At 34.8% G+C, this 17,323-nt stretch overlaps 1 protein-coding gene across 11 annotated transcripts in view; it reads left to right on the forward strand.

Annotated features, from left to right (window-relative positions):
- Window positions 1–17,323, forward strand: part of GPHN (gephyrin) — a 633,555-nt gene that overhangs the window by 603,974 nt on the left and 12,258 nt on the right. For all 11 annotated transcript variants that reach the window (XM_073895379.1, XM_073895381.1, XM_025869865.2 and 8 more), the window contains 2 exons: window positions 8,593–8,666; window positions 14,225–14,289. In XM_073895379.1, the coding sequence (XP_073751480.1) occupies window positions 8,593–8,666; window positions 14,225–14,289 (139 nt within the window). The remainder of the gene's footprint in view (window positions 1–8,592; window positions 8,667–14,224; window positions 14,290–17,323) is intronic.

Consider the following 17,323-nt stretch of genomic DNA (forward strand, 5'->3'; position numbering starts at 1 on the left):
AGTTTTGTCCTTTATTATGTTGTTTTATATTTTGAAACAAACCGCCACTTTACTTTAGAACAAAGAGTGGGCCCCAGACCCACAAGGGTCCCTAAGACACTTTAAGTGGGTCTGCAAGGTCAAAACGACTTTCATAATAATAAAACTAAGACTTTATTTGACTTTTTTATTCTCCTCTCGTGAATGTACCATGAGTTTTTACAGTGGCTATATATTGTATGATACCACATCAGACTCAATGCAGAAGCAAATAAGAGTATCCAACTGACTTCTATTAAGCCAAACACTAAAGAATATTCCAAAATTATGAAAACCATGCATAAAAAGTTACTTATATTAACATGAAATGGCTTTGTCATTGCTATTTCCAAATGAAACAACAAATTTTAAAAATTTTTTAGCTTTAGTTTCTAATACAGTACATATCTATTAGACATAACCCACATAAACAAAAGCTCTGGGGATCCATATAAATTTTAATTTAAGAGCATGTAAAGTGTCCTGAGACCAAATATCTTGAGGACTGAACCTTAAAAAAAATACTTTTTTTCTTGAAAAATAAAAAAACACACATAGTTATACTTCTCTGTCATTATTGTCCCTAGCATAATTGTAACACCCATATTTCATTATAATGTTTAAGAAAATAACTAATTTTTATTCCACAGTGAAAACTAGATAAATGAGAAATCATATATAAACCCTTGAGCAGATTAGCAAAGTTCATAAACACACAGAATATAACTTTCTACAGCCACATGCATCGCTTTTGTACTTTCTTAATGTAGCAAAGATGAACAAACATATTAATTAACATGACCTAAAGATACAGCCTCTCTCTAGCATATAAAAATAAGAAGCAAAGTATATTAGCTTTAAAATAAAAGTATGAATTGTCCCCAACTTAACAATGGTTCGACTTAACAAATTTCAACTTTACGATGGTGTAAAAGTGATGCGCATTAGTAGAAACCATACTTCAGATTTTGAATTTTGATCTTTTCCCAGGCTAGCGATATGCAGGGCAATAATCTCTCGTGATTTGGGGCAGCCACAGCAGGCTGCAGCTCCCAGTCAGCCACAATCATAAGGGTAACAGCTGATAAACTTACAGTCATTCTGTATCATACAGCAATTCTGATTTGATTTTCACTTTCAGTGTAATACTCAACAAATTACATCAGATATTCAGCACTTTATTATAAAATAGGCTTTGCAGAAGTGTTCTGTAATATAAGTGTTCTGAACATGATTAAGGTAGGCTAGGCTAAGCTATGATCTTGGGTGGGTTAGGTTTATTAAATATGTTTTCAACTTAGGATATTTTCAACTCACAATGGGTCAGGTGGTAGCTTCACCATAACTGAAGGAAGATCTGTATATTAACTTAAAATTATGCTTGGTTATCAATGATCCAGTATTCTGTCTTACTTAGAAATCATCTAGGTGTCTGATAATTATTTGTTAATTAATTTTATATCAGTTCAATAAGATTTTGTTACTTAAAGATCCTGAAAATTATTTTCAAGCTGACATTCTACAAACATAATTACTATTGAAATTTAAAGTTTGTCAGAATAATGATTCAATTATATTGTACCCAATTTTACATTTTTCACATTCTTAAAATATTATATAGGAAAAGCATTAGCTTATTTGATGAATAAACCTATATAAACTTAATAAAAACAAAGCCAAGCAAAATAAAAAGTATTTGCTTAATTATACTTAACACTGACAAGAAAAAGAACATGGCTGGGTTTTCGTAATGACTAAAGTTATTTGTCAAAGATTTATCTTAACTTTGTGATCTTTGATGCTTAAACTTACAAGAATGCTTTTTAATGTAGCTCATTTAAAATATGTTAAATTTACTTATTATCTGGTAATTTTAGGAAGATTCTATATAAGCACTTATTTATTTCTCTAAGTCTATCAGAACAGAGCACCTTTAATTTAAGAGAAAATATAATTATTTTGATGTATTTTTCTTCTTCCCCCTCGCAAAGCGAACTTTATTGTGGCCCTAAAATGGGGCGTTTCTCTCCAGATCCTTCTGAAACTGGAGAGTTGGAGATTAGGGACTCTTGGATCACCCCTCCCAAGACCTTCATCACATTGAGACTCAGATGAAGAGGGGTGGGGTAGGAGGAGTATGGTAGGAGGGAGGCACCCTGAATCCAAAGCACAACCTGAGGAAAGCCCACTCTGCTTGGTGGTCTCATAGGCATATGATTTATGAATATTTTCCAGAAGTAGGAAAACATTTCACACTCACAAAATGAGATAAATGTCTTTGTGGATCACAGACACATAGATACACAGACACATAAAAAAAAAATGCAGCTTCATCTCAACAACTTCAACCACAGGTCACGAATAAACACAGAACCAAAAAAAACTTACTGGTTCACAAATAAAGAGCTGTTTCCCTTCCTAGAGGTCACAAAGTTCTTGATTGGTTTAGGCTCAAAATGACAGTAAAACAAATAAGCGAGAAAGACTAATAAGCCAGATTCTCTGTCTTCTCTTACCTGAGAATAAATTTCAATCATCCACTTGTAGGAATCATCAGACTATAAAACCAAATTCCCAATCATGGCTGCCACAAGGGGGAATACCTTATTGGCCATGCATGGAAACAAAATAGAATCAAAATCAATAAAGGGAACAAAATTAGAGAAACCAAAAGTTAGCAGAGTTCAAGTTTTATTGCTGCTTGACATTCACTCCATGAACCTAAGAAAAGTATGGCCAGGTGTAAGCCACCTATAAAGTGCACTTCTCTAGCAATCAAGTTTACCTGGCTCCATCAGGTAAACCCATGGGGCATCTCAGTGGAGCCTCCAGAATTATTAGTGTAATGTTTTATAGATAAAATCATGAATTCCATACACATATAAAATAAACACAGGTCAAGATTTTATTTAACTCATTAGTTAATGAAGGGACCAGTAAGATGTTACAACTGGTTCAAAGGAGAATTCAGAGAACACACACATACAGATAATCAGGAATGCTGAGATAAATTTGCTAATAGATGCAAAACTGCTTTATATCCACAGCAAATAATCAATTATATCTCCACAAAGAGTTAATTTGTATTTCTTTGAATAATAATCTTATTTACCATCAGTTTTCTACAGCTTAATTTTTTAAGTTTTTAGTTTAATTCCAGTTAGTTAACATATAGTGTTATATTAGTTTCAGGTGTAAGTGATTCAGCGCTTCCATACATCACCCAGTGCTCATCACCACAAGCACACTCCTTGATCTCCATCCCCTATTTCACCCATCCTCCCACCCACCTCCCCTCTGGTAACCATCAGTTTGTTCTCTATAGTTAAGGGTTTGTTTTTTTATTTCTCTCTCTCTCTCTCTCTCTCTCTCTCTCTCTCTCATTTTTTCCCTTTGCTTGTTTGTTTTATTTCTTAAATTACAATATGAGTGAAATCATATGGTATTTGTCTTTCTCTGACTGACTTATTTTGCTTGGCATTATACCCTCTAGCTCCATCCATGTCATTGCAAATGGCAAGATTTCATTCTTTTTTATCACTGAATAATATTCCATTTCTAATACCTCAATTTTTATAAAATAGCTCAAAGATGGTAAAACACACAAACCAGAAGGATGAGCTACACTGGACACCCAACAATCTTTGTTGCCCATTTTAAAGTCTTTCACAATTTATCTAATGTTGTTTGTTCTTACCTGAGTTGAGGAAAAGACCTTCCTTCTTCATCCATTCATTTTTCTTCTTCCCATCTGACTCTAGCTTTCAGAATATCAGACAGAGATCCTTGCTGCTTCTATAGGTGAACAAAATTTAAGAACAGTGGTGATTCTCAGCCTTTATGGCTATGTGTGGTACAGGCTTTCTCTCTGTCACAAGAAACATGAATATTCGTGTTCAAAAAGAGTGAGAGGGTTTTTTTTTTCAAGAAAAATAAAATACTTCCATTCATTTAGCAAATATGTAATGAGCATATCTGGCTTTCCAAACTCTGTGTCATAACCTTTAAGGCCCTGCAAGTATGGCCTCTGCCTGTCTCTCCAACCTCATCTTATGCCTCTTTCCACTCATTCACTACCTTTCATTATCTTTTCAGTTCTAGACACATTCTTTACTGCTTTAGAAGCTTTGGTATGTACGTCCCTCTGCCTGGAATTCCCATCGCTTCACACTTCATATGGCTGAATTCTTCTCATCCTCACCACCTCTTAAAATGGCCTTTCCTTATTCTCCACCCTGCCCATTATTCTGTATCCCAGCACCTGCTTATTTCCTTCATATTATGTACCACACTTTATAATTATTTCTTGGTTTACTTATTTTAGTCTGTCTTCGTAAAATACAACAGAACATTTTTGTGTCAAGGACCATGTCTATTCTTGTTCACCATTAAATCTGTAGCACATATAGAATTTGTGATATATGATAGACTCAAGTATTGAACTAAGAAATGAATTAATAAATGAATGGCATGTGCTATTCACTAAGGATTTCACATATGTATGCAAGGTTCCTGTTCTTACAAACTGGGTAGTCCAATAAAGGATACATACCAGTTATCAGACAATTGCAATGGAACCTAGGCGTGTGATATCAGAAGGACATAGTATTATAAGGGCACATAGAACTCTTCAGAGTTCTGCTTCTACTGTGATACAATGGCTTATTTGGACCAACCCTCCCACCAAGAACAACTATAAAAGCTGTTTAAATTTTTTTCATATTTTAAAGAAAAAAGAAAAAGCAGGTGTGTGAAGAGAACAACCAAGACAGCCAGTATTCAAGGCATCAACATCTCAGAAAAGTGAACCACAGAGAAGTGGCATTTACTAATTCCTAAGCCAGGAGAATAGGGGGAGGTGTAATGGTACAAGAGACCAAAAGCCAACCATCGCAGAGTAGCTAAGAACCTAAGAAAACAAACAGAATTTTTGGCAGTCTTAGGAGTTTAGGGTCTGTAGTGGAGGGTGCGGGGGCTGACTGGCAAATATCTCAGGCTCTCAGTTTAAACCCTGGAAGTGCTCTAGGTATAAGGACAAACTGGAAATATACCAGCCTTCACAAAGACTGAAATTGAGCATCAGATTATCTCAGTCTCTGATTAGGTCAGGCAATCTTTAGTTTACTTTAACTAACTGCCAATGGAAATTAAATCCTTTCTGGAAAAATATATCATCATCCAGAACCTCTTTACTTCTTTTCACATTTAATGTTTGGGCTTCAGTTTTTAAAATCACCAGACATGCTAGAGATAGGACAAAATCACTAAAAATCAAGAAAGAAAAACAAGATAGGACAGCCCTAAAAATGTTACTGATGTTTATTTTATCCCATGTGAAATTTTAAAAACTGTAATTAATATTTTTAAGAAAAAAGAAATGACAAAATGAAGAATTTCACTGGAAAGCTAGAGTCTATTCATTATATTCAAAATTCTAGAAAAGGGATGGAAAATATGGAAAAGAGCATAAAAGACATATGGGATGTGGTAAAAGGTCTAACATATGTGTAGTTGGAGTCCAGAAGGAAAGGAAAGAGAGTGAGCAGAAGCAATATTTAAGAGATATTGGCAGAGTTTTCCAAAACCAATGAAAGACATCAAGCCAGAAATTCAAGGAAGTCTGCTAATGTCAAGCAGGATAGATACAAAAACAAAGAAACACATACCTAGGTAATCATAGTAAAACTACTGAAAACCAAGGACAAAGAGAAAGTCTTGCCAGAAGGATTCATTACCTTCAAAGGACCGACAATTAAACTAACAAATGATCCAAAGAGATACAGTGGAACTCAGAAAACAATGGCATAGCATTTGTAAAGTGCTAAAAGAAAATAATGGCTGGTGTAGAACTGTATGTACAGCAAAAAATTTCCTTCAAAAATGAAGATAAAATAAAGACATTTTCAGCCCAATAAAAACTGAGCACAGGGAATTTTTTTATCAGGAAGATTGTAGAGGAAGTAAAAAGATACTGACGTGTAAACAAAAAAAAGAACATAAGTAATTAGAGCCTACCAATGGGTTAAGTTACTGTATTTTGAATATAATGTAGCCACTTAAAATTAGAGGAGGTAGCTCATGAGATGTCCTAGATATTCCTTTGGATAGAAAAGCAAGTTGCAAATCTGTATGTAAAGTATTCTGTCATGTGCATTCAAAAAATATGTTTGTAAATGCACAGACAAGTGTAGCAGTGATGGGAAGAACGAGTTTAAAATTTTATTTTATACTTTTCTATTTGCGTTTTTACCACAGTATATTTTTAACTTTTGAATTAAAATTATTTAAATAAAAAAAAGAAAGAAAGATTGTGGAGCTACGGAAATGCAGAAAGGATTAAAGAGCAAAAGAAAGTGTTAATATGTGGTTAAATGTAAATGAGTGTTGATTGTATAAAATAATAATGTCTTATGAGGTTAAAATATGTTTATATATAAACATTGTATATTAAATTATAAATACAGTGTATATTGTCTGTATAGTATATATAGAAATATATATAACAGTTAAATATATATATATACACATATACACACACATACCTAAAATGTATATAGAATATATGGTACATTATAGCACAAAAAGCAGAGAGGAATAAATGGAGTTAACATGTTTTAAGTTTCATGCGTTGTCTGGGAAGTAATAAAAATATCAAATTATAGTGGACTATTATAAGTCAAGAATGCATATTGTAATCTCTGAAATAACCACTAAAATAATAATAAAAGAATGTATAACTAACAAGCTAATAGAAGAGAAAGAAATTAAAATAACAAAAAAATTGATGAATTCAAAAGAAGGCACAAAAGAAAAAATGAAATAAAACAGAAGTGACAAATAGAAAATAAATAGTAGGTGGTAGTTTTAAACACAAATATAGCAGAAATTATATTAAATGTGAATGGACTAAGTCCTCCAATTAAAAATTGTCATCTGGATTGTAAAAAGACAATAAATTGTTTGATGGTAATAAGAGACCCACCTTAAATAGAAAGACACAGCAAATTGAAAGTAAAAGAATAAAAAAAAAAGTTACAATGCAAGATAGCTGGTGTGGCTGTATTGATATCAGAAAAAATTAAGGTTAAAAGGATTACAAGATATTAGGAGGGAAATTTCATATATTTAAATGGATTGGTTCATCAGGAAAACATAACTCTGAATTTGCATCTGATAATATAACCTCAAAATAAAGATAAGCAGTTTATCATTCAGCCTTGGGAACTAAGGGAGGCTGAGAAAATGACTGAGACTGAGATAAGGGGTAGAGAGAGGAAGGTAGAAGAAAGAGTATTCCAGACAAAAGGAAAAACATTTTCAGAGACTGAGGGCAAGAAAGTCTTAGAAACTTAAAGTGTATAGTCTTGCTGGAATGGAGAGAGAGAGAGAGAAAGGGGGGTGAGGAAGAAGAAAGAGAGATTGAGATTGAGAAAGAGGAATGGGGCTGGATGGGAAGAGGATTTCCTGAGGAGAGTAATGATTGTTAAAAGGGGGCTAGAAAACATGAGAATTACAGGTACGATATTGAGAAGATGAGACTTTTTTCCTGGAAAAGAGGAAGTTTTGATGTATTATATGATGACTTGATCAGACTTGTTTTCAAGGGATCTCTCTTACTACTAGGGGGGAAATGAATTGTAGGGGGGCAGGACTATTGGCAGAGAGACCTATTTCAATAATCCAAGTGAGATGATGTTGGCTGAGGCTGTGGAAATAGAAGGGAACAGATTTTTTAAATAAAATACCCCAAGCTTGTGAAATATTTAAAATTTTAGTAGGTTTCTTAGATTAATGAACAGGAAACTCAGCAATAGACCTAGGGGTTGAGAAATTTTTAGGACTGCAGTTTTTTTCTTTATGTCTGTAAAACCAACTGCATGGCAATGTTGTCTTTCATTTCCAAAGGTCAGGTTTTGTGAAACCACTGTGGATTAGTTGTAACCTTAGGTTGGTTGTTTTTGTTGGCAGAATAAAAATTTGGAACAATTAAACTCCCTTGACTTTCTATTTTAGAACTCCCTCCCTATTTTTTTATTTTAGTTGACTTATTTAAATTTGGCAGTCTGTGGGCAATGCCCAAGTCTTTCCTCAAGGAATGTGTACATTAAGTCCATTAAGGAGAATAATGTAGTACACATACATGGGGTTTCCCTGACCTAGCACAACTTCTTAAGCTTTTTATTTGTTAACATCCTTTCTCAAACATAAAATTCTGTATTAAAAGAGAAACAATAACCCATCAAGTAATGTGGTTATTTGGTTTATTATCCAACTATTTCTACTAGAATGTATTTTTTATGAAGGCAGGGACATTGTCTCTTTTGTTCAAGCCTATATCCCCCATACCTAGATTAGTACTCAGCATATACCAGGTACTCAATAAATATTTATTAAAGAATAAGTGAATGATGGGAATGAAGAAATGAAGGAATTTGCCTTAAGTAAATCAACTTCACTGAAGTAAGATGTTTCTTTTCATTTCAATCTTACAAATTCGTTTTATTTTCATGTAAAGTTTTGAAAGTCTGATATTAGAATGTTTGAAAATAAAGTGATTGTTTTTCATATTTGCAGGACTATCTCAAGCAGGTGCTGGACATTGATCTTCATGCTCAGATCCATTTTGGCAGGGTTTTTATGAAACCAGGGTATGAAAATAATCTTACTATCTCATATATGGGGTTGGTTTGGCTTGCTTTCACTAACAAAGTTTTAAATGCTTTCTTTTTTACATTTTCTATTATGGATTATTTACTCTAATAAAAGAAATATTATACAATTAGAATTCCTTGCACAAGGGTAGCTCCTGTCTGAAATGGAATTCATCTTCCTTATGAATCACTGGATTTGTTATAAACGAAGCAAAACAACTTTCCAAACCTTTTCTCTCTTTAGTTTCCATGTCTAGTTCCTTCTTTCTCTTTTTCTCTCTCTCTTCATACTGCTTCTTTCTCTCATTTTAAAAACATTTTAGGGGCGCCTGGGTGGCTCAGTTGGTTAAGCAACTGCCTTCGGCTCAGGTCATGATCCTGGAGTCCCAGGATCGAGTCCCGCATCTGGCTCCCTGCTCAGCAGGGAGTCTGCTTCTCCCTCTGACCCTCCCCCCACCATGTGCTCTCTCTCTCTCTCTCTCATTCTCTCTCAAATAAATAAATAAAATATTTAAAAATAAATTAAAAATAAATTAAAAATAAAAAAATAAAAATATTTTAGTATGAAAATTCTCAAAATGGGCATCTGGGTGGCTCAGTCAGTTAAGCGTCTCCCTTCAGCTCAGGTCATGATCCCAGAGTCCCAGAATCGAGTCCCACATCGGGCTCCCTGCTCAGTGGGGAGTCTGCTTTTCCCTCTGACCCTTCCTCCTCTAGTGCTTTCTCTCTCTCACTCTCTCTCAAACAAATAATATCTTAAAAAGAAAAGAAAATTCTCAAAATGCATAAAAGTAAGGAGTACAATGAAATGTACATGTACCCATCACCCAGCTTCAGGAACTATTACCATCTTTCCATAACTGTTTTATCATTCCCCTCCCTCACCTATTTGAGGGGACAGGGGGCTAGATTTTTTTGGTGCTTTTATTTGTTTTGTTTGTTTGTTTTGGACTGTTTTAAAACAAATTCTACAATGTCATTTTGGTATACATCTCAAGAAATAATAACAATAACAGCAACATTCTCTTGTGTAATCACAATGGTATTTTTCACCTAACAAAATAAATAAGAATACCTTAATATCATCTGATACCCTGATCCTATTCAAAATTCTCCCAAATGTCAAGAAAAAGAATGCCTTCTTACATGTTTTATTTGAATTAGAATTCAAGTCACATCCACTCACTGTATTTGTTGTTAAATCTCTGTTAAACATTTACCTCCTTTTTTTGTCATGCCATTGACTTGAAGAAACTGCATCATTTGTCCTAATGAATGGATTTGGGTAATCGTTTCCTTGCAGTGGTGGTTAACTTGTTCCTTTCTCTTTCCAGTATATTCTACAGACTGGAAGTTAGATCTAAAAGCTTGATTACATTCAGATTCTTTTTTTTTTTCCTTTGCAAAAATACTTCAAAAGTAATGTTTCATATTGTTTCTTACTACCTCCCAGGAAAAAGAAAAATAACTACATTCCAAGATCTGGCACATCTCCTAAAGGGCTGATGGAGGTTCTGTAATCAGTTGTAAATCCTCAAAGAATGCCAAACATTGGTGTTGAAATATGTGTGGCCATGTCTTTAAGCAATAATTTGCCTGTTCAGACCCCTACTACTCTATAAACCTTTCATTCATTATTTAAAGGATTCACTGTGTAAGTGAGCATTCTAATTCTAACACACCTCCATGCTGTCAGGGACAACAGTAAATAATGCCTTAGTTCAGAACTATACTCTGATGGGTGCTCATGTGAATCTGAAGAGAGAGAGAGGTGATACTTACCAGTTGTTATGAGTGAGCTACGGGAACCATCAGTAAATTCCAGAAACCTTTTTTAAGCATCAAGCAAGCCTTCCTAATGTCCCAGATTTACTGGGTACCTCTCACCAGGTCTAGGACAGAGATCAGGCTTTACCGCTATGATTTTGCCATTTAAGTATTAAGATTAACTCTAACATCTTCTCCATAGTTTGGTAGAGTTTGGAATTCTTGACATTATATTTCTGTAGTTTCCCAATATTGCTACTGCTAACAAACCCCTTTTATTATTGAGACTATTGGATTTGGATCATTCTCATTAAGAACATTTTGTCTTGAACACCTGGGTGGCTCAGTTAAGCATCTGACTCTTGATTTCAGCTCAGGTCATGATCTCAGGGTCTTGGGATCAGACCCCACATCAGGTTCCACACTCAGCAGGGAGTCTGCTTGAGATTCTCTGCCCCTACCACTGCTTGCTGTCTCTCAAATAAATAAATAAATAAATCCTTTTTTAAAAAAGAATATTTTGTTTTAAGCAAATATTACTATGCCATGAGTGCACAGGCTTTTTTTTTCCTGTCCCTATGGGCAGTACTAATTTGATTGGAATAAGAGGATATCCCAAAAGCATGTCAGTGTGCTTCTCACTAACCTCAAAAATCGAACTGACTATTCTTTTGGCAGTGAAAAAGAAGCTGATACTAGTTGCCCTCACCTGTAGAGGAGAATTATTTGTGGGTTTGTTTTTTTTTTTTAAGATTTACTTATTTATTTTAAAGAGGGGCAGGGGAAGGACACCTGGGTGGCTCAGTTGGCTAAGCGACTGCCTTCAGCTCAGGTCATGATCCTGGAGTCCCGGGATCGAGCCCCACATCGGGCTCCCTGCTCAGCGGGGAGTCTGCTTCTCCCTCTGACCCTCCCCCCTCTCATGTGCTCTCTCTCTCTCTCATTCTCTCAAATAAATAAATAAAATCTTAAAAAAAATAAAAATAAAGAGGGATGGGGGCAGAGGGAGAGAGAGAATTAGAGGAGAAATATTTGTAGTATCTATTATTTAAATTAATCTCAGCACCTGTGATGCATAATTTTGGTACTATTTTTATTTTCAGTTTATTTTTTACCACTATTAAGGCTCTCATCATTTCCTAATGTTTATTCTCCTCCCTTAAAGTTGTAACACTGTGACCTCAGTCATTGTATAAATGCTACTACATTCTGATCTCAAGAGGAGAATTGAACAATAGGTGTTGAGTTCCAAGGAAATGGCTTTCTCAAACTTAAACAAAAGCTTCACAGTCTAGCAATAGGACAGTCATGATAGCAATGCATGATAAAATGTATTGTTGTAATAGAATCTTTTTAAATGAATACCTTTAGAGAAATCACAGAACCTATCTGCAAGATGCAAAAGGTGATTTAAATTGGCTTTAAATATAGAAGGAAAGGATAATGCATTCCTTCCTCAATCTTATTATGTGTGTTAGTTTGCTATAATAAAATGGTTTAGAAGTTTAAATGGGCTTCCTTTACTTGGCCAGAATTTGTACTTGTCTAAAGATAAGAATTTAAAGGTAATTGCTCCTTAATAGTAGAACAAGAAGAAATATAAAAAGCTCAAGAACAATTTAGCTTTGCTCTTCCCACATACAGTGCATTAAGAATATAATTAACCTCTTTCATTTTAGACAGAGAGGTACTCAAAAAAACATATGGAGTATTATCAGTCAGGACTACCAATTATAATTTTTATGGGTCATCTACAGTGAACATAGCTGTTGTCAAGAGCGTATCTTGGAAATTATTTTCATCACATAGTAACAGTCATGGCCAAACAACTTATTCATAAATTGATATGATAATCTAATCTAGTTTTTCTAAAATACAGCAAAGAATCAGAAAATAAGCAAAAAGGGTCTCAGAGTAGCCAAAAATAGATGTTACAAAGTACATCCATTAACACTTCACAGCAGACCCTCTAAGAGCCTTATCAAATTATGAGCCATAAAGTTAGAGAAATCTGGGTTCAAATCTTTGTTTCCCCACCTAGTAGCTAAGAGATTTGGACCAAATTTCTTAATCTCTCTGAGTCTCAGTTTCCTCATATATGATAATTGTCACCTCATGGGATTGTTGTGAGAGTTAAAATGAAATAATGGACATAATGCATAGATGTTTCTTTAAAAATAGTAACTTCTATTGTTATTATCATTCTGACGGTATAACTATTACTACTACTCTCTGGTTCCCAAACCTAAAGCCAGCTTTTTTTTTTCTTTTCTAAGAGAGGGCATATGGGGAGGGGCAGAGGAAGAGGGAGAGAGAGAATCTTAAGCAGGCTCCATGCCCAGCACAGAGTCCAACAAGGGGCTCAATCTCACAGCCCTGAGATCATGACCTGAGCTGACATCATGACCTGAACCAAAATCAAGAGTCAGCTGCTTAACTGACTGAGCCACCCAGGTGCCCCCTAAAGCCAGTTTTAAGGGCCAAGATGACAGAGTCTAACATTAAGGAGAGCCACAGGAAAAAACTAGGGGGAAAAAAAGAAAAGAAGCACAGTGTGTGGTGTGGGAATTATGGTTTATAGGTAAAAACAATACATAATATACCCTTGTGACCCAACATCACTGTAGTAGTATAGCAGAGTAGAATAAGTTAATAATGATGGGGGTTCCTGGGAGGTTCAGTCAGGTAAGCCTCTGACTCTTGATTTCGGTCCAGGCCATGATCTTGGGGTTGTGAAATTGTGCCCCACCTCAGGCTCACATGCTGGATGTGGAGCCTGCTTAAGATTCTCTCTCCCTCTCCCTTTGCCCCACCATTCTCTCTCTCTCTCTAAAAAAAAAAAAAAAAAACCAAAAAACTTAATGATGGTTTTAAGTCATCAAAAAAAAAGTTAATGTTCATTGTATTATTGCAAAAGGTAATGAGTGGTCCATTTTTGAAAGACCAAGCTGCAAAAATAATAAAATTAAAACAATTTAGGCACTTAAAAAGATAATTTTTCAACTACATGGGAAATTTTATCATTCCCTAGGGATTCTGTAATGCTCAAGTTTCATTAATATAATGAAATTTTTAGCTGGAAGTTCATATAAAACATAGTCAATAGAAAAAAAATCACTATTCTTGACTGCCCACCTACTCCGTGCCACTCACACTCATCCCTTCCCACACCCCCTCCATGATAAGGATTCATGTTAAATAAGATTCATATCAGAATCTTGAGGAAGTATAATTGGAAAATATTTTAAATTACTGTTGCTTTAATTTTGTTCTAGTCATGGTATTTTATTTATTTTGACATTTCAAAAAATTCCCTTATAGGAGGCCGTTTTTATGTTTATTGCTGAGTATAGTTTTAAAGGGTTGAAGACTACTCAGCTTGAACAGCAGGCATTTATCTGATAGACATGTATTACCAGCTAGTCTTCTGATAATAAGAATGATTGTTGTAAATCTCCAGCAAAAATAATATGGACATTATTAACTAGAGGGGTGGAGAAACTCCAGGATTTGAGTTACACTTCTCTGGCACTAGCAGGTAGGGGGGAAAAAAGCAAGCTGCAGAAAACCAAGAAGTTTGGTTACTTGAAAACGGAAGATACTAAAAACATATTAATTTAAATGCTCTTGAAACTTCATGGTATAAAGGTTTAAGGAAGAGTCAACAGAAAAAAGTATTTTTATATGATAAATATTCTATATGAAGAGCCACATAGCAAGAAAACTGGAGTACTTAATTTACTCGTCATATTACTTAGCAGTCACTAACAACGTCTTTTATTCTCTAGCCTGCCAACAACATTTGCGACTTTGGATATTGATGGTGTAAGAAAAATAATCTTTGCACTACCAGGTAAGAATAATTGAAATAGTTTCTTTTGCTTTTTCTGGAAAAATGATCAAAATCTTTTTGAATCCCTAACAGAGCACTTGATTTGGAATCTGAAAGACCTGGGCTCATAAAGCATGACCTTGGACAAATCACTTAACCTCTTCAAAGTTATTTCTTCATCTGAAAAATGGAGCTAAAATCTACTTTGTATAATTGGTGTAAAGGTCAAATTAGATGGTATCTTTCAATGCATATTCCAAACCCTAAGATGATAATCAAATATTAGGTGTCACTAAATCTTTCTGGGGTACCTGCTTTTCCTTATAGAAAATTGGTCAAAGGTAGTAGTCTAATCACCTCCCATAGTACCAGTATTGTGTTCAAAGTTCGAAAGGGCCTTGAATCAACCATGCAAGTAAATGCTAGAACAAAAAAATACAAAGCTGCCTTTGGTCCTTGCCAGATTTGGACTGGGGCCAGGAGATGGGGGGCAATACGGAAGAAGGGACTACTAGTGCTGGTGCTTCTCAGCCAAACCCCAGCCATCATCAGTCTGACCACATCACTGTCCTCATGCTTGCTCCCATGTGAGCAGAAACTCGTATGTTCAAATTGTAGAAAAAGCAAAGTGGTTCCATTTATAAAGACTTTCAGTTTCAATTTTTATTGATGTTTGCCTTGCAGTTAAAGCCATGCTTTTAAAGTCATTACCAATCTTGATAAATTCTAAAGCAGTTTAGGAGTTTTGTATGTCTACTTGTTATTTTTTCAGCTTTTGAAATTATGCACTGATCTGTAACAGTGTCTCTATTTCTTGGCACAGATTCCTTCAGAAAGTAACCTGCTTATTCCTTTCAGGCGCACAAATATTGTGGCTTTGGGATATTTATCTGCTTTTTATATTAACTAAATTTCAAAATAGAGTATAAAGAAATGAAGGTAGCAGAAAATTTTGAAAAGCATTTTTTTGAGTTTTGAGTTTTGAAAGCATTTTTAAAGCTCCTATGGATAAGCATAAAAGAGATTAGATTTCTATCCTATAGGAAATTTTAAGAGAGAAGACATGTAAGTAAAGTAGTCCTCAAAATGTATCTATAATATAGAACTCCTTGGGGCCTTTATTAGTGCCTTTAACATATGTATAGTTAGATACTCTGAAAAAAAAATGTGATCCTCTTCCTGGCTTCATTTTGCCTACAAAAGACAGTTTACTCCTACAAAAGACTGTTTACTTTGTCTTCAGAAGATATGACTCGACCTACAGACAAAGAATGTTACAGTGGGAGCCTATTTTGCCGTTACTTTTAAACTTGATCTGCCAAAGAAGTGATAATTAAATAACCTACTTTCAAATTGCTACTTTCACTTGCAATTTTCTCTGCCCAGCCTGAATGAACCAAAAGAGGGCAGCAACAACCCAGATGTTCAGATTGTGGAACCAGTAATGTGGTTCCTTTTAAAAGGATTTTAAAATTCATGATTATATTTCTCCTTTCCTGAAGGGTACACATTTAAAGCCATTATTAATCTTGATAACTTTTAAAGCAGTTTAAAAGATTTATGTATCTACTTGCAATTTTTTTAACTTTTAAAATTACTATAATAACATGTTCACTATAAAAACATTAGAAAATACAGGTAAACATTAAGAAATATCATCCATAATCCCTTCCCCCAGCACAAAATAACCACTATTTGCAATTGTTTGCAATCCATTTTTAATAGAATAATTTTATAAGGCAGTAGCATTACAGGAATGCTGGTAATCACTGCTGAACAATAGCTTTTTTTTTTTTTTTGCTTTTCCAGAAAAATTTTCATCTATGTTTTGAGACAAGAGAAAAGCAATTAATTTTCATTAAGAGGCTGCTGTGCTGTTGAACAACTTGTTTTCTATTGAAATCATTATTACTCATCACTTTTTACAACTTAAAAAAAATCTATTCTTAACTACTTTTGTAGGTAGAAGAAAATTAAAGGTATGGTTCTAGCTAATAATAGGCTAAACTGACCATTGCCTTTTACTTTGATAATGCAATTAACAGCACATAGCTAGGCCAAGGGAATCTAAAAGTCTACTAGTCCATCTCCCACCCCCAGTGTATACATACATGTTCAACAGCACTGTATAAAAGTATTAATATTAATAAAATTTGAATTTTAGACCCAGGAGGGATATTGAGAATCATATAGTCCAAACCTTTCATTTTGTGGAAGAGTAAAACTAGATTCAGAAAGATTTGGAACTCACCCTGAACAAAAAAAGGGTTGCTCAGTTTGTTTAGTTAACAATACCACACAAGAAACTAAATCTGTGATTCTCAGCACAGTCATTTTTTTCATAGCCTACCTTTCCTTCCTTCAAAGTGCATGACACTCCCAGTCCACATGACACTTTCTTCTTGGAAAGGTACAACTGAAAATTCCTCAAATTTTTCTTATAACTTTTTAAGATTTATTTATTTATTTGAGAGAGAGAAAGAGCAGGGGGCAGGGAGGGGCAAAGGGAGAGGGAGAGAGAGTCTCAAGCAGACTCCACACTGAGCACATAGCCAGATGTGGGGCTCGATCCCACAACCCCGAGATCACAACCTGAGCCAAAACAAAGAGTCAGACGCTTAACCAATTGTACCACCCAGGCACCCCAAATTTTTCTTATAACTTTAAAAGAACTTGGTATTTCTATTAGTATGCTAAGACAGCCATAACAGAATATCACAGACCAAATGGCTTAAACAACAGAAATTTATTTTTTCACAGTTCTGGAGACTGAAAGTCTAAGACCAAGATGCCAGCACAACTGGTTTCTGTTGAGTCTTTCTTCCTGGCTTGAATATGGCCACCTTCTTACTGTGTCCTCACATAGCTTTTCTTCTGTGTACATGTGCTCCTGGTGTTTCTCCCTCTTTTTACACAAAAACCAGTCTCATTGGATTGGGACCTCACCCTTATGACCTCATTTAACTTTGATTACCCCTTTAAAGGCCCTAGTATCTACAAATACAGTTTATATTGGGTGCTACACTTCAACATATGAATTTGTAGGGAACACAAT

Source organism: Callorhinus ursinus, unplaced genomic scaffold (genome assembly GCF_003265705.2).
Source record: "Callorhinus ursinus isolate GAN/ISIS: 27379988/994484 unplaced genomic scaffold, GSC_fseal_2.0 scaffold8, whole genome shotgun sequence".
Classification (NCBI taxonomy): domain Eukaryota; kingdom Metazoa; phylum Chordata; class Mammalia; order Carnivora; family Otariidae; genus Callorhinus; species Callorhinus ursinus.